The sequence below is a fragment of the Brienomyrus brachyistius genome, chromosome 23 (genome assembly GCF_023856365.1).
Source record: "Brienomyrus brachyistius isolate T26 chromosome 23, BBRACH_0.4, whole genome shotgun sequence".
Classification (NCBI taxonomy): domain Eukaryota; kingdom Metazoa; phylum Chordata; class Actinopteri; order Osteoglossiformes; family Mormyridae; genus Brienomyrus; species Brienomyrus brachyistius.
The window spans coordinates 440,328-457,221 of record NC_064555.1 but is presented as its reverse complement, the minus strand read 5'-3'; the positions used below and the strand labels follow the sequence as shown (position 1 = coordinate 457,221).

At 47.5% G+C, this 16,894-nt stretch overlaps 2 protein-coding genes across 2 annotated transcripts; both read right to left on the bottom strand.

The window, feature by feature from the left end:
- Nucleotides 1–1,188: 1,188 nt before the first annotated feature.
- Nucleotides 1,189–8,796, bottom strand: sh3bp5lb (SH3-binding domain protein 5-like, b). The gene is made up of 6 exons (XM_048994428.1): nucleotides 8,043–8,796; nucleotides 7,550–7,612; nucleotides 7,329–7,457; nucleotides 6,381–6,542; nucleotides 5,298–5,471; nucleotides 1,189–4,174 (listed from the first exon to the last, which is right to left on the bottom strand). The coding sequence occupies exons 1-6, from the start codon at nucleotides 8,331–8,333 to the stop codon at nucleotides 3,587–3,589; spliced, it is 1,407 nt and encodes a 468-aa protein (XP_048850385.1). The 5' UTR covers nucleotides 8,334–8,796; the 3' UTR covers nucleotides 1,189–3,586.
- A 190-nt stretch (nucleotides 8,797–8,986) lies between these two features.
- On the bottom strand, nucleotides 8,987–16,889 carry gtf2h4 (general transcription factor IIH, polypeptide 4). The gene is made up of 14 exons (XM_048994429.1): nucleotides 16,741–16,889; nucleotides 16,364–16,481; nucleotides 15,752–15,856; nucleotides 15,428–15,559; nucleotides 14,367–14,552; nucleotides 14,154–14,262; nucleotides 13,039–13,107; nucleotides 12,421–12,504; nucleotides 11,887–12,046; nucleotides 11,087–11,217; nucleotides 10,706–10,753; nucleotides 10,537–10,615; nucleotides 9,960–10,021; nucleotides 8,987–9,532 (listed from the first exon to the last, which is right to left on the bottom strand). The coding sequence occupies exons 2-14, from the start codon at nucleotides 16,477–16,479 to the stop codon at nucleotides 9,422–9,424; spliced, it is 1,392 nt and encodes a 463-aa protein (XP_048850386.1). The 5' UTR covers nucleotides 16,480–16,481; nucleotides 16,741–16,889; the 3' UTR covers nucleotides 8,987–9,421.
- Nucleotides 16,890–16,894: the final 5 nt, after the last annotated feature.

Sequence of the window (16,894 nt, the reverse complement as noted above, 5' to 3'; positions counted from 1 at the left end):
TTACAGGCGTGATTTACGATCAGATGGGGGGAGGCGACGGGTCTGTGCCCCCGACTGCGGATGAACTCATTGATTTTTATCAAATCGATGCTTTGGCCGGCTGAGTGTGAACTGAGCCGCTCATCTGGGATGGAGGGAAACGTCGTATGCAGAGAGCAAAAGACAACGAAAAAAAAGTCTAGCAAATTGTGATGAAATGTACAGCTGAAGATTCAACAGGCTTCAAACGGGCAGATTCAGACGTCCTGATTCGTAGCTGAATCCATCCTTAGCTTCAGCCTTAACATGAACAAGCACGCCTTTATTACCCAAACTTTGTTTGGGCCTCAGCTGCTCTGTCTTGAGAGCTGAGCTTGAACAGCACAGAGAAGCCAGACACTGAGAGAAACAAGTACTGGTGAGCAAATCCCTCACTCCATCCGCACTTCAATTAATCGCTTTCAAAGCCTCTCAGTGCAGCCTCGCTATTATCTATGGATCCTATCCTTTCCAAAAATAAACATTTGTTATTGTATTAGTGTATTTCGTATGTGGCGACAAAACCCCTTTATGAGCGTCTCCTCCAGCGATCAAGACTCCCAGCAACCAGCCGCTACCCAATCGGCAGAGAGCAGAGCAGGAAGCGGAGGGAGGGGCAGGGATGAGGACCAGGGCGGGAATCTGCGGGGCACAGCACCACCATTGTTAAATAAGCGGCAAGCCAACAGTCTGCAGGCTAACTCTACACCAAGCGCTTTTGTCAGGGAGGCGGTGAAAGGGACTTGGATGGATTTGTTAGATTTGCCAGGAAAAAAATTTGGTAGGAAGCATGTGGGAGGCGGGAAGGCGGAGGGTGGGATGATGGTCCTTCAGGATCATCCACCATCGCGTACAAAACGCAAAAAAACTTTTTTCTTCAAATGATTTCCTTTGCCGTCAAGTTAACCCATGTAGGAGAAGTGGGGAAACCTGAACACTTCCTTTTCCGGAAGAAACTGGGCGATTGGCGCCCAACACGGTGTTTCGTGCCGCACAATTAGCACGTAATGGAGGAGCAGAGACATTAAAACCTTGGCCGGGGAAGGAAAGAAACCTCCTGGTAAATGACACGCCTTTCATACCTTCATCTTTCCAACGCTGGACACGAGGGGGACAGAAATGCGACAGACAGGAGCAGAGTGGGAGGAACAGCCCAGAGCGCAGAAGAGATATTAAATAAAAATTTTATTTGATTTAGGGTTGCATAAGTTACCATTTACATCGTTAATGACATTATCAAGCACATCATCTGAATTATTAGACATCGACTTCACTTTTCAAAAGACATCACACTTGGAGTCAGTGGAAAAAGCTCAGGAAAATGTTTCGGCAGACAGGGCTGGGGGATGAGGCATTTTGCTGCGGCTCTGCTAGGAAGCGCTGATCTCTTATCCGGGAGCGAGGCTCGCAGGGGACATCCCTCGCCAGCTCACTCGCGCAGAGTGTCATAGATCAGTGTCAGGGGGAGGGCAGAGGGAGCAGGAGGAAAAGAATACATGGGAAGGAGGGGGAAGCGTAGGGGTGAGGGGAGTCACGAGAAACCGTCGGGGGAGGTGAGGCGGGGCAGGAGAGAGGCAGAGACGTGATGCTCGAGGTCCAGTTTGAGCTGAGATCGTTAAAGATCGCCAGTGTGCCTGTAACACTGAAACCAGCCGTGCAAGGTTATGGCTACAAAGAAACATAAAAATATGTACAACTTATACAAGCTGTGGCCTCGTCCTCCACCGGTCCCATCTCTGCCCAGGAGGGAGTGGTACGGAGTCAGAGAAGCTTCAACTCTAAATTACTAAACAGAAGCCTTCGCATTGACCGAGTCCCAAGAGGAATCCTGTGGAAGGACCAAGGACCAGCAGAAGGATGATAAACCAATCAGCTGCAAAGTAACGGCGAGGGGCATCTCATTAAAGCCCAAGGAACAGGATTACCGTGCATGCTTGCCTGAATTCAATTTTCTTTATAATCCTACATGTTCATATGGCAAAGGCACCTTATAAAAGTGCTCTACTGATTATAAGTACCTGCTGAGAAACCAAAACTAATTATGACATATTTAAGAACAAAAAAAAAAATCAAACGAGGGAAAATAAATCAGTGCGTGCTGAAAAATCATGCCATGCCAAAGCATTAGTTTAGGCATGCCTGTCAAGAAGATATTTAATTCGTTGAAATTCTTTGTTTTCAGGAGTATGACTCTGCCCTTTGATAGGACGTGACTGCAATCCGTAACGGGCCTGTGCTGAAGCCTAGCAGCGGCAGAGTGTCTGTGGCGCGAGGAGCTTGTCATGTTTCATTAAAGAATCCGGCGCCATCCTCAGAGGACCCTTTGGAAGTTCGGATTATACTTTCTTGTGGGGGGGGGGGGGGGGGGGGGGGGACCAAAAAGGTGCCAACTTTAGGCAGATTATAATGCTTCTCTAGCATGACAAGCAGGTGAGGGTTTCAGAACTAGAGATGAGGCAGACATGGCCTCGTGTAAGCAGGAGATAACTAAAGTGACCAGCGGGTAAGTTGGATCGGCTGAAACTACAGAGATCTTATCATGCACTATTTCCCAGTCTATCCGTGTTGACTCCTCTACGCCCTGCTGTAAGACCTTGCCTTCCTTCACAGCTAAAGGCACTTAAGACTCCCTCTGACGGTCAAAGTTGACGCAAGTCCAGAATACTGACCGTTCCCAAGATTTCGCAAAGACGCCACAACTTGGAGAGTCACTGTCGACTAGAGAAAACGGCTGGTTTCTCGTTAAGGCCATAGCGCAGTAAGGCGCGGACGGAGAGGGCTTCCCTGGTCCAAACTGAGCCCGGACGGAGGAAGAGGAAAACCCGCTGAGGTCCGGAACTGGGCACTGGAGGACCTCGGTTTCGGTTGTGTGGCTTTTTTTTTTTTTTTTTAAAGTACTTCAGTAGTCTTCCTTTTAGCCTATAGTAACAGTATTATCCAGGAACTGGGCTTGATTTCCCAGCCAGTAACTAAAAACCTTTTATCACTCAATTCAAAGTTACTACTATGAGTATTTTGTTTTGATAAAGTGACTTAAGTAATAAGTTAATAATCCAGTCAGCCAAGAGGATCTACAACAAATGAAAACATTTCTAGCAAAATGCACGACACAGAGTTTAACCAATATAGCATAAATTGAAGTGTTTTCACTCGACTTTCTCTGAGCTACAAGTACAGTGTACCGATAAGCTCCGTTTCTGAGCGAGTCAGATCAATATCATTCCTCGCTGCGCGGCGCCAGTGTTTCACTGCTGACGGTGGTCCTGAAGAGACAAAGGATCTCTTCATCTACGGCCGCCATCGATTAGTACGCCCATGGTGTATTACAGCTAGCTCTTGAATGGCATGTTAGTGTTTCACTTATTTTCCGTTTTTATCTCTAGCTAACCCTTCTAGCATTTTTTTCTGCAATTATATCGAATTCCCATCCCTGTCTGATCATCTATAAGTCACTCTGCTCCATACATGAGCAAGGATCACAGACTCACATGAGCAGGGATCACAGACTCACATGAGCAGGGATCACAGACTCACATGAGCAGGGATCACAGACTCACATGAGCAGGGATCACAGACTCACACTCCTGTGGTGCTGTTTGAGGAAACTCTTCTGCTTCTCGCTTCCTTCCGTCGCTGCCACCACCGCCGCCTCCGCCTCCCTCTCCCAGGCTGCCTGGCCCTGTCTCACCGCCTCCAGAGCATCAGTCTTGCCCCTGTCTTTCTCGCCCTCGTCCCCCACCAAACTGACCACATCGCTCAGGTTGCCCAAGTGCTCCACGGAGTCGCACTTCTCCAGGTCGGACGCGATGGTCCTCAGGCTAAACACGGACATGGTGTCCGACCCGACCCGGTCCATTTCGGCCCGCTCCCTCACCCCCCAGCCGCTCTCCGAGTGCCTCTCCACCCACTGTCTGGTTTTCTCGCTGAGCACCCAGTCGCTCTCCACCTCTCCTCCGGACGCCCCTCCCTCCGACTCCGCCCCAATGGGAGAGGTCCGCCCCTCGTAGGTGCAGCGCGTCCTCCTTGCAGCTCGTCGGCGCCCCCTCTGGGCATGGATCTGCTCGCTGATTTGCTCGAGGTTGCGCAGGGCCACCGAGTAACGGGTCTTCACCTTGGACACACGCTCCTCCAGCCGGACAACTTTAGATTTATGCTCCTGCGAAAACAGGAAAGCCGACAACAAGAGGGAACTGCCGTTAAATGTAAGCTAAAGCAAAAAGGACCGTACCCTTGCTCAGTGTTTTCATGAATCATCTGCCAACAGTGTTCAAACTGCTGGCCCATACATCCATTTCCACACACTGCATTTTAAGGCAGGGGTTGCAGTATTCCTGAAGCCCATCCCAGGAAGAAAAGTGCAGGAGGCAGAGGACACCCCTGACAGGGTGCCAGTCCATCTCTCCTTATGAAGGTCTTGGGGACTTTCAGACAGTCCATGCTCTTGCTCCTATGTGGACCATCTGAGGTCCTCAAGAAGCGGGGCGGGAAACACTGTCCTATGCTAATTACAGGCATTTTTTTGTAATATGTGCAACATTCCTTAATTCAAAATTAAGAGACCACTTTTTAAAACAAATTTGCATTTTTAAATCCTGGTTTAATCCAGGTTCTGCTGGCAGAAGGCTATGCTGAGCAGCAAGATGCCTCCAGGTTCAAAAAATGAAAGCAGGACACAAAAACAAGGTGAAGCAGGAGACACTGGGAACAACCAAAAAACAAGCCGAGTAAAAACCAGGACTGACGAAGTGATGGCAGAGATGACAGGTAACCTATCCAACAGTTTCTCACGGATCGTAAGATGACATCAAGTGACCTTCAAACGGAATGGGGAACGTTAAGTGCAGGTGTGAGGCATGTTCACACATTCATAAACTCAGAAATTAGTAAAACAAAAATAACTGTGCTGTGGTCTCTTAATTTTTTCCATGGCTGTATAAGCGCTGCTGCTTAAACACTGTATCACAGGTACTGAAATCCCTACATGCTCAATATTCACTTGTTAGACTTATTCTCCAACATTTAAATCCCACATCATTGCCACTCTTGATGTGTAAAAACAAAGAGAATGATCAGCATTAACTCCTTGCTTTATGTGATTCCTACCCACATTCCTAATCTATTACGTTTCTCTTTCCGCACGGTCAGGAGAGGCAGCTTAACCCCATCCTGACTCACCTGCTGAATAAACAATAAGCCACTCCATCCCCCACCATAATTGAAGCCCACAGTTAGAGTGCTGTCTCCCCGCCATTGCATTTCAGAAATGAACCTAAACGTACCTCCAGGAAGTGGTTGAGCTGGGCCTTGAGCTCAAAGTAGGGCTTGGACTTGACGATGACCCTCTTGAGGTTCTTCTGCAGGGTCTGCACCCGCGCCTCGGCCTCCTGGCACAGCTGTGTGACGCGCTGGTGCTCCCGCTCGCTCCGCAGCCGCTCCTCTTCTGCCTCGTTCACCTGGCAACCACAAGCGCCCCCCCCCCACAGAGGTTGAGAGTCGGCTTCTGCGGGTGTACCTCTCTTTACCGAGGGGTTTGTGGCGACAGAGCAGAGTGGGGGGTGACACGAGTTTAAAACCCTGCTGTCTGTCTATGAAAAAAATCTTCCTTGCCCCTCAAACGTACTTAACGCTGCTCAGCTTATTGCTATTGAGACACACTTCCCTTAATGATGAAATTATAACATCTCCGTGTCGATTAGCGTCTCGATGTGAACTTCACGGAAGCTAATGTGTCCAGGACACTCTGCCAGGTAGCACACCTACTAAAGGCATCCGAGGTTAAGCGATAGCGGCGACACGACGGGGGGATTCAACTGCCAGTTCCGCAGGGATTTGACACCAACTCGTCGGCATGGAAACCTTTGCGTGGCTCTTAGCTGACTTGCTGACTACTGGAAGTTACTGAAAAATGGTTCTGTACATTTAATTATGTTCAGCTTTGGTTTGTCAAAATGCACTGTAGGGAAATGTGAACTAATAAGTCTTTCTTACATATATATACAGCGATCTATCTTCCACAGTGCCTATCCAGCAGAGTGAGCATTAAGACTCAGCCAGGATGCACACGGTACAAGGCAACCAAACACCCTAAAGAGGATGATAGCTAACACAGGACAAACAAACACTAGGGACAATTCAGAGGCACTAGTTCACAAAACCACATGGACCTCTTAGACCCTGCAAATGTGGCCATACAGCGCAACTGGCATCTACTTCTTAAACCAGGAATACAAGGATTTATTCAACAAGTTGAGCTGCAAAGGTAACCAGAAATGCTAATATTGACCCACAGTCAACATTAAGTATCCTGAACATTTTATCAATGTTCAGGATACTTAAAATTTTCACCAGCTGACTTGACTCACCTTAGCAGTGGCATGGTTCAGCATTTCCTGCCAGGTGGGGTCTAATGTGTTCCGGTCAGCAAGCAGCCCCTGCTCCGCCACATACACCATCTCCCTGGCTGCTGTATGCATGGAAACGGCCCTTTCGTATCTCAACGCCGCCTTCTGAGTCTCCTGCTGAGCCTGTGTAGACCGGGACCAATCAGATCGCACTAGAGGAAATCAGTACCAATTAGAGTGGAGTAAGATAGAGACTGCAGCCTATCAGTGAATACTGAGAAAGGTATACTAAACATTAGTAGTAAATGACAATAGCAGCTAGTCAAGATGGAGAGATCCAACTGGACAAAACTGGGTCACTCTGTTGAGAAACATCAACCATTCCACTATTTATAGCTTTTTCATTTTGTCAAGGAACCAGATCTTCCCAATGTTCTCCTCCTAAGACATGAATTTACAATAAATCACATTCACTATCTTGTATTGCTTATTTTGAAACAGCAGTCTGTTTTGGTTTCTGTGCTTCACTGTTCATTGACAACAGGAGAGTGACAGTGGGCCCATTTATCTTAGGAGATGTGAGACCCGCAAGGGAGCTGATACACATCAGCTAAAATAAACCAGCACAAGGGCCAATCCTGGGCTCCTGAGATAAGACACAGAGGAGGGATGGCTCAGCTCAAGGGGGGAGAAGCGGGGGGAAATCTGATAAAATACTGACAGGAAAAGAGGAAATGAGGTGTGGGGGTTACGCTCCAGAGAACGCAGCCTTTGAAACAAACACTGTGGCCGACGGCGATGTCAGAGCAACGCCTCAGGGTCCCTCCAGACATTATCTGCCCACACTTCCTTGCAGGCAACGAGCTTCAAAACGGACAGGATGCTGAAGGACGGGCAGCTGACAGAAAGTGCCACGTCTTCCCACGCCGGGGCGCGGGGGGGGGTAGCGTTAGTTGGTTGGGAGGGTACCTCTTTGGCCTGTCGGCGAGCTTCGTAGTATGGCCGGGCCTTCTCGATGCACATGCCCAGCTGGGATCCCTGAGTGTTCAGCTTCCGGGCTGAGTCGGTGAGGATCTTCCTGTAACTGGAGCGCGCCTCCTGCAGACAGCAGAGAGTCAGAGCGCTTCTGTGGGACGGCTACAAACACCGTGAGCAACAGGCTTGCGACAGACAGCGCCAGGCTCACGCACATCCAGCTGCAGCTCCAGTTGGTTGATCTCTACACTCGCTTGGTTCAACTGCTCCAGCTCCTCCTGTAAGACAAGGTCCAAAGTCAGGCAGAGCCTGGGAGACAAAACCCATTTTCATACAAATCATACACAGCGAGAGCAGTCAGACACATCTGCACCACCGCTACCCGCCGATTATCAGCCCCAATTAAAAATTGATAAATGTATCATGCACTCAAGTTTTTTAACAATTCAAATTAGATTCAAATCCATGAACTGCTGCTACTTATCAGGCTATTAAGTATAAAGCACATGACATGGTATTAATAATTAAACCCCAGATTAATCATAAATATTATTTGACAAATTCCTAAATGAGTTGGACTGAGTCCAGGATAGCACTGCATTTGTTGTGGAAATGTATTACATATGGTCTCTGATATATACAATATAGACCCGGAATAAAGCTCTAAAAAAATGTATATTTCCCATAATGTCAGCCATTCCTTCTTACCTGAATTCTTGGATCTAATTCTTCTTCATATTTTTTGTCCTCTTCCCCATCGTAATCAATATTATTTTCATCACCATTTTCATTTTCTGTCTTCTCCTTCAGCTTTATCCCATCCTTCTCAAATTCGCCCCCTGCCGTTTCCACATTTTGGGCGTTTCCACCATCCCCTGCTCTCCCTTTCTGCTCCCGGACTTTCTCCTCCGCCTCCTCGCCAGGCGTCTCCTCCCGCCAATCGCCCGGTTCCGGGCCTCCGGAACCCGCCGGACTTTCACGCAAACCGTCGGGCTCCATCGGGGCCCTCGAAATTCAAGAAGAAGCTGACCGAATTCACCTTGGAGTATTGCGATATGTGCATAAATGTATCCGGCGTTTCAGAATATTAAAATGTTTCATTGATGTTTCTTGATTTTTTAAAAAATATATGTACTCTACCTAGCCAGCTAACGACTGCTAAGTAGCTAACTATTTAGAGAGCATTATGGCCAGCTAGCCGGATTGCTAGCTAGCTAGCTCGCTACCATTTTTTTCCATTTACAGTCATCTTCTTGGTATTTTCCTGAATGATTGTATGCCTGAATTTCTTAATCGATAGTCTTTAATTTAAAAAAGGCGTTTAATCGCACAGCAAATTATACTGTTTTTTTCGAGCGCCGCATTTGCACGTTCCTCTACCAAGATATTGCCACTTCTCTCATTCACCTCAGCCTCCTTACTCGTTACGCCTTGTAGTTCGGCCAACGCGAAGCCGAACCGAAGTAAATAGAAAACGCGAGATCATTTTTTCCCCTCCGCATACGCCGTAGTCGCAATACGTCATAAAACAAAAGTATGTTGTCATGCACTGTGAGATGTAGGGTTAATGGTGAAGATACTGGACGTATGCAATTTTACAAAATTGAAATGGCCATATAATACTAGATTCAAAAGCTCAACTTAGCATATGATTTACACTTGTCGATGATATTTAATTAAACATCAACAATTCATGCATAACTATAAACGTAACCCAGAATGTACAAAGTTTTCGGTTTTATTGCTTCATGTTTTAATAATGATTTAGCCGGTGACATTTCAGTTAATATTTGTATTTCTCAGCCAAATATCATCCTTTTGTTATAGCATTTATTGTACAGCCAAAAATGTTAGGTAATTGAATAAAATGCTCTACCTATTCTACAGGAACACACCATACATTCAAAACCATTTTTATTTTGCCACCAGTTTAACATCCCTCATAAATTTAAAATGGATTTTTTTTTTGTTCTCATATATCTGCATTTAGTCAAAATGTCCTTCGCCTTCAGTCTGAATATCCCATCGGATGTTTCTTCTTTGTCCATCCCACACACAGCTACGGTCAGCACTGGCTTCCAAGAATCCTACGTATGGCTTTTCTGCCGTTTCCAGAACCTCTTCACCTCACTGTGTCCATGCGGTGTCACGACCATCACCCTGTGGGGGGCATTCTGCCAAACCAGCACACCGAGGCCCTGCAGAGAGGGAGAAAAGCACGTCGGTCAAACAGCACCGACTCATTCCAGCCAAGTACTGAAACAGGCAAATTCCATGCTAAGTAAACTCCTCAGAAATTGGACCGACATTAGAAATAACAAAAATGTTTATAGTGTCACACTTAGGAGTTCCTTAACTATTTAATATATAAAATTATAAATACTATATTCTATTCTGAAATTATACTTGTGAAAAACAGTGAAAGGGACTGAAACAGGTCAGAAAATAAATCAATACCCATGTACCTTCCTTAGTCTCAAACACTGCTAAACATCCAAAGATGTTCAGGGAACGTCGGAGTGGCCTCCACCCTCTGATATTCCCGATTTCCGAACTGCAGGGTCACCACAGGCTGGCTAAACAGGCCGAGCCGCGGAAATACACTGAACAGATAGGTGCACTCACCTGAGCTCTATCCCTCAGTACCTCAAAGTCAGCTTGGGACAGGAACTGATTATACAGCACGCCTGGGAGGGGGGAGAGATGCGGAAAATGTAGCATCAAGCTGGATGGATCTGCACTGCAGACCAAAGAGATCTCATACACTTCCAAAAGCATGCATTACAATACGCACACAATAAGGAAAATTCCGAAAAGGTACCAGAAGAGAATATCAAAGAAGACTGTAATACCTACACGCACTACAGAGGAGTGTTTGTAAAGTATATTTTGTTTCTGGTGTGATGGACACTGTTCAGGGCAGAAGTACAACTACAGACAATATTTTCACTTTCCTGCTGATGCCCCTTTATTTGGATCTGGGTTTGGGATACATCTGCTGACTTAGGCAAGCACTGAAGAACGGTGAGTTGCCACAATGCCAAGGACATGACCTCACACTGTAAAATATCGTACCTTGCAGAAGAAACTGCATTAAACAGCACAGGTATAAAAACATGGGGAAAAAACACACATACACAGCCCCCGTGCTGGAAACTTCAACTACATGCATGTGAGGAAGGTGGAAGGTGGACACCCTTACCTTCCGTGAATGTCAGCCGGTCACGTTCCAGCTCCCAGAGTCTAATCTGGTCTGTGATGGTGGGTGGGAGAACTGGCGTCTGACAGAGGCAAGAGGAAAGGGACAGGGGAGTCAGTCTAGGCCCTTACACAGTGGGGGCACGTGAAGGACGATAACAAAAATCAGACACCTGTTTGAGCATGATGGGGTGAGCTCGCGTCCTCAGAAAGTGGATAATCTGAAAGCCACAGAGAGCAGAAATAATCATAATCAATATGACAACACAGGAATACAGTCAGTGTCTCCTTTCAGCTTTATGTCCATGTAAGAAGCTCATATTCAAGATCAGATATTATTTTTAGTATTGTGAATAATACATGACTGCATGCTGAAGGGCCAATGCTGCATTCTGGCTGAAATATGTACGTAGATCACCTGCTCGTCCCAGAATTGTTTACTTTTAGGTTAGGGGTCAGTCAGCAGCACTGATTAGCACTGGTTCTGACGCTGACAAGGTTACATGCGATCAGTTTGCTTTGTGGATACCTGCCCCCATCCCAGCACATGTTACCTGCTGCGCAGTGATGCCGTTGGCTATGGCCTGCTGTACAGATTCCCTGCTGATGTGGGCCACCACCACGTTAGGGAAGCGGTAGAGCATCTCGCTGAACAGGGCGACCAGGGCTATCTGCAGCTCTGAGTCTGAGGAGCAGGCATATGAAGCGTGGAGGGCTGTTAGCATGAGATGATGGCTCATGGGGGTTTTACTTACACAAACATGTTCTAAGGGTAGAAGGAAAAATGATTGATTCAGGGAGATAACCATTCAGATTGTGGGGGGGGGGGGGTCCAAGTAACCAAGACATCTGATTGGTTGGTCCCATCTCCTCTAATTGTTTGGACCCACCTCTGCTATAATCTGATTGGTTCTCTCTCCAACCAATCATTTTTCCTTCTGCCCTCAGAAAATGTTTGGTGTCACCGACATTAATGAACACACACTGGCTGGATACGCCCTTGTGTCCAGCCACACTGTTTTTTTACTCAGTCATGTGATTTTGCACTTTAAATATTGTGAAAACCTTCCCTCTGCCAATGCTGTTGTATCTGGCACCGTGGTCCTGGGAGAACATGAGTTCATCTTGGTAGGACTGTTCATACTGTCTAGCCACTACTCCGAAGCTGAAGGCGCGAATGCCGCGGCAGACATGCTGCAGGGCAGCGCGCCGCACAGCGCATTCACAAGGCCCTGGAAGGGGCTTTAATGCAGGGAACGTCCTCTGAATGACTCGACGTTTCTCTAAATATAAACACCGCACAGGGGGAGAGGAAACGCAGTGCGGTCACATGACACAGATAACGAGCACGCACTTGTGTAAGCGTAAATGCGGTAATTGGTTTCCACGACGATAAAACCAGAGTCCCCGGTCCCGGGTGCGAGGCTCGTGGTGGGGGCGGAGGCGGTGTTGGCCGTGACCCCCGCCGCCAGGGTGATGGCCAGCCGCGTGGGATAGTACCGCCGGGACTTCCTCTGACGGAGAGACAGGAAAGCGTTTGTTTAAGCTCAACCTTTCCTGCCCTCTCTCTCCCGGGCGCCTGCTCGCCGTTCTTTATTCAACATCCGTTCGTTAATTTCATTTGCATACTGCGCACAGAGGTTAGCTAAATAAAAACCCAAGTTCTACTTTCAGTCAGTGGGGGGAATAAACTGAGAAGAGAGACTGAGAACAGCTCCCCCCCTCCCCATTCATTCTAGCCCCCCTCCCAGCTTTGAGGGCAATTAAACATGCCAAGCTCATCGACGCTCAGGTGAGCTCAGCATGCTGGGACACAGAAAGTGTAAACAAGCCCAGCTCCTAAATAGGAAAGTACTTTCCATAACACTAAGGTCAGTCTCCACCCCACCTTCCTCTGGAAGACGAGCCCAAACTCGCGCAGGTGCTGCAGGAAGGTCAGCAGGGACTCGCTCATCCCCTCCACTGAGTAATCCTGGTACAGAAAGAGAGAGAGAGAGACGGAGAATGAAGGATGGATGGAAGGAAGGAGGGAGATGGGCAAGAGGCCCTCAAGCAGAGTACAGGGGGAGTGAAGGTCCTCGTAGCTGTACACTTGCTTCAGCATCTTCCTTATACGACCAAAACTGTCATAAGAAAGAATGTGAGTCGATAATGGTAACGATAATGACAACTTATCCCATTTTCTGTACTCCAGCCCGTAAACTGCTCACAAAAAATACACACCCACCCCTGATAAAAAAACACATAAGCAATGTATTTTGGGCGTCATTCTTCATGCACAAAAGCAGGCTCACTCGTGATTCCTGACTGGGATTAGTGCTTCATTAAAAATAAAATCACATAAATCTTGCCCAAGCAGCAACAAATCAGCTCCAGCCAAAGGAGTCACATGACCCTACTGACCAATCAGAGGCCTCTGCGCTGGAGGATCCGCTCTCAGAGGCAGGAACAAAACACACGGTAATAACATTCATTATTTATTACTATAGTGTCAAGTTATATTTACCCTTCCAAGTGTAGAGAAACTGAGCTGGAACAAAAAGGACAGAATTTCCACCAAGTCCATCCCTCTGGACTGAGAAAGAGAGAAAGACAGACACAGGTTAAGCTGTTTTACATTTATGTAAACCTGGTCATATATGAATTATAGATAAACATATCAAGTATACAAGTATCTGCATGCATGACTGCATGGCTATTTAAATACGGCACATAAATGCCACCCTGCTCTGATCATTATTAACTGCAAGCAGAGATCACTGGAACCATCCATCCATCCATCTTCCAAACCGCTTATCCTACTGGGTCGTGGGGGGTCCGGAGCCTATCCCGGGAACAACCCAGGATGGGGGGCCAGCCCATCGCAGGGCACACTCACACACCATTCACTCACACATGCACACCTAGGGGCAATTTAGCAACACCAATTAGCCTCAGCATGTTTTTAGACTGTGGGGGGGAACCGGAGCACCCGGAGAAAACCCCACGACGACATGGGGAGAACATGCAAACTCCGCACACATGTGACCCAGGCGGAGACTCACTGGAACCTCATAGACATATATAACAAAAGTGGCAGCGACAGAGCCCAGTCCATCATGCATAACCTGTCAAACAGCCTGTTCCCCCCCTTACATCCGGAAAAAGGTTCCAGAGCATTCTGTCCACCAGCACCAGGGTCTCCAACAGCTGTTTCCCCCAGATTATCAGTCCTCTCAACTCGCACCTACCCCATAAACTAGGGCGACCAGATAAGCCATGTCAGGGACGACGCTGATCTAGGATTCATAAACTACCATTTGAATTAAAAGGACCTGGATGTCACTTTAGCACTGAGTTCTCGCTGTGTGCTGATTGGTCAGTCTCCTATAATCATGCAGGTGTCACTAACGTTAATGTGGAACAGCTGGATGAGTCTTTCAATCAAGGAAACAAACCAGTCAAAGCACAAGATGAACTGAACTATTTAGCCAAACACAGGAGCCTGTCAGTTGTAAAGTCATTTGTAAACATGAAGTAGCTTCCTGGCTTGGATTATCTGGTCACCCTGTCGTAAATGTTGATAAATGCTCAATTGCACTACATTACTTCTATTATGTGTGTGAGGGATTTAGGACAGACCTGCGCCGTTTTCAGGTACTGCAGGGTGAAGTACCACAGCTGGGAAGCGGTATCCAGGAGCAGGAACTGAAACCCCGCCGAGGTGATGCACGGGGCTTCTCCGGCCTCACTGTCAGGGAGGGGGGGGATTACATCGGAATCACGCATCAGGAGCCCAGGCCCCGTCAGGAAGCTGCTGCGTCGCACGCAAGGGTCCGGGTGGGGGGCCGCTACCTGCGCATGAGCCCGGCCTGTATGAGGAGCTGGGCCAGGTCCTGGCTGACGGCTGCGCTCGGCGACCCAACCATGAAGTGCAGGATGACCTCCCAGCGCTCCAGGGCGTAGCGATCCAGGCTCTCCACATCCCGCGCGTGCCGGTCGGGGCCCAGGCTGCTGCCCTCGTCCGCCCACGCCTTGCCCCTGAGCGAAGAGACCACCATTATACGCCTCCCCAGCTCCTACCACACTCAGAAAGGTGAGAATTACCTAGAACCTGCAACATTTTTGTGCAGGATTCCACATTCTCATACCTACAGTTTCAGACACTGTACTGCTTTCATTCGGTAATCACTGGATTGCTCTTGTAACTATGCTATTGGATGATTAATGCCGCCCGTGTTCATACCCTAACCTACATTAATCACTGAGAGGAAAGGAAACTACGACGTAGAAGTGAGAAAATAGTACATTATATACATAGGGCATGGTGGTGCAGTGGTTAGCACTCACACCTCTGGGACCCGGGTTCGAGTCTCCGCCTGGGTTACATGTGTGTGGAGTTTGCATGTTCTCCCCATGTCGTCGTGGGGTTTCCTCTAGGTTCTCCGTTTTCCCCCCGACAGTCCAAAGACATACTGAGGCTAATTGGAGTTACTAAACTGCCAAGGATTCCACTAAGCATAAGTGCAGCTAGGCTGAGCTTCCAAAGGGTGCACAGGAACAAACGTACAAGCAGGAGCTACACAACCACATCTTATAAACCAAGAACCTATTAGAACTATACAAAAGCCAGAAATGCAACATTAGAACATTCAGGGAGCAGGTCAGCAGAGGACTGAACATCTGAATATCTAGAACTGAACACTAAATACAGCTATAAGGTGTGCAGATCTAGGATATAGATATTCCTGCTATAAGCAAGATGAATTTTCTTCTTCAAAAGCTGGCCTGACTGGACGTTCCTCAAATGCAGTATATGATTTATTAATAACCACATGCTGAATATATCTCTTTATAAAAGGATTAAAGGATTCCAAGGTGGGGGAGGAGACAGAAGGCACTGACAGATAACTCACCCCCCCAGCAGCGCCACCCGCAGGTTGTCCTTGAAGATGGGATTGAGGATGTTCCCCTGCAGCCCCCCCTGCAGCTGTTGGCTGTGCCAGAGTCGGAGTCCGGACAGCACCGACACGCACTGGTCATGCTCCCTGTGACGGGGTGTGGGGGGCAGATGGAGTCAGTAAGGATTTACCGTGGGCACCCCACATGACCTGCACATTATTGATGTTTATATCCTTTTTACTTTACTCTCATTTTTCTCTCAACTCCACAAAAAAGCTTTAATGGCCCACCACCCCCAGCTCATGTTCGGGTTTCCAAGGTGTGGGGGCAGCACTCACTTCTGACTGTCCTTCTTTACCCAGAGGGCAATGGCAGCCTGAGGGAGGGGTTGGTCCAGGAAAAGCATCCGCATCACATAGTTCTTTGCCAGTGGGGGGAGTTCCCTGTCACACAGCGGGAGGCAAACGCAGACAAAGGGTCAAATTCACTCTCTAACTGTAACTATTTAATTGATTTTCATATCTGCTTATCCAACACAGGAAGCACTGGACACAAGGAAGTGGTGCCCCTTGGATAGGATGCTAGACCATCTCAGGGTGGGCGGGCAGACAGACAGACAGACAGAGACAGACACACACAATAGGCAATTCAGAGAGACCTTTAGTTGGTCTGCATGAAGAAAAAAGTAGCCAGCAAACTCCACACACAGTACAAACTAGACAAGCCCACATTTAAAAAATCCTTCACGTCTTTGATCGCATTACATGCACCAATATGTAAAAAGCTGTATAAACATCCGCTGACACATTGCTACGAGGCTTATGGCATTTTCTGTGGTTTTTAATGGTGAACGTGTCCTGTTATCATCAAACATGTCCTTACAAAAGTCTACACGTCTGTAATACCGGCAAGATAGTGTTACTGTTACAAAGAGCGCGGTGTCTGTTTACCTATACACCGCCAGGCATGTGGCCGGGTGATTGTACAGCCGGTCCAGGATGTCCGGACTCAGCTCCCTTAGGTACTCATGGAGGTTCTTACACTGCAATTGCACCCGCAGCTTCATCTCTAAAAACAAGATAGAAGTCTCTTCACTAATCCTAATAAAGGATGCGCACTTTATGGTAAGTTCGTAATCAAATACCATCGGAAACCTGCAAAATCTTGAGTACTGCTATTACACGCTGATTTACATGTTACATTTTTAAAACAAAGTAATACTGATCATCACTAACAGTGAGTTGTTGGCTAAGCCGGTATCGACATTAAACTCCTTAAGTATTTTTACCATAGAACGCGTAGGGACCGCTCAGAGAAGTTGATTTACCTTAACCACTAGTGTGTGAACAGCAAGAAAATCAATCGTGTCGAAAAACAGACATCAGAAGTTAGAATCGCGCTTTTCATCGTTCAAGTGCACAGCTGCGAGGAAGCCATGTTGGACAGTCACGTGACCGGCGTTTGCGCACGTGCAGCTTCCA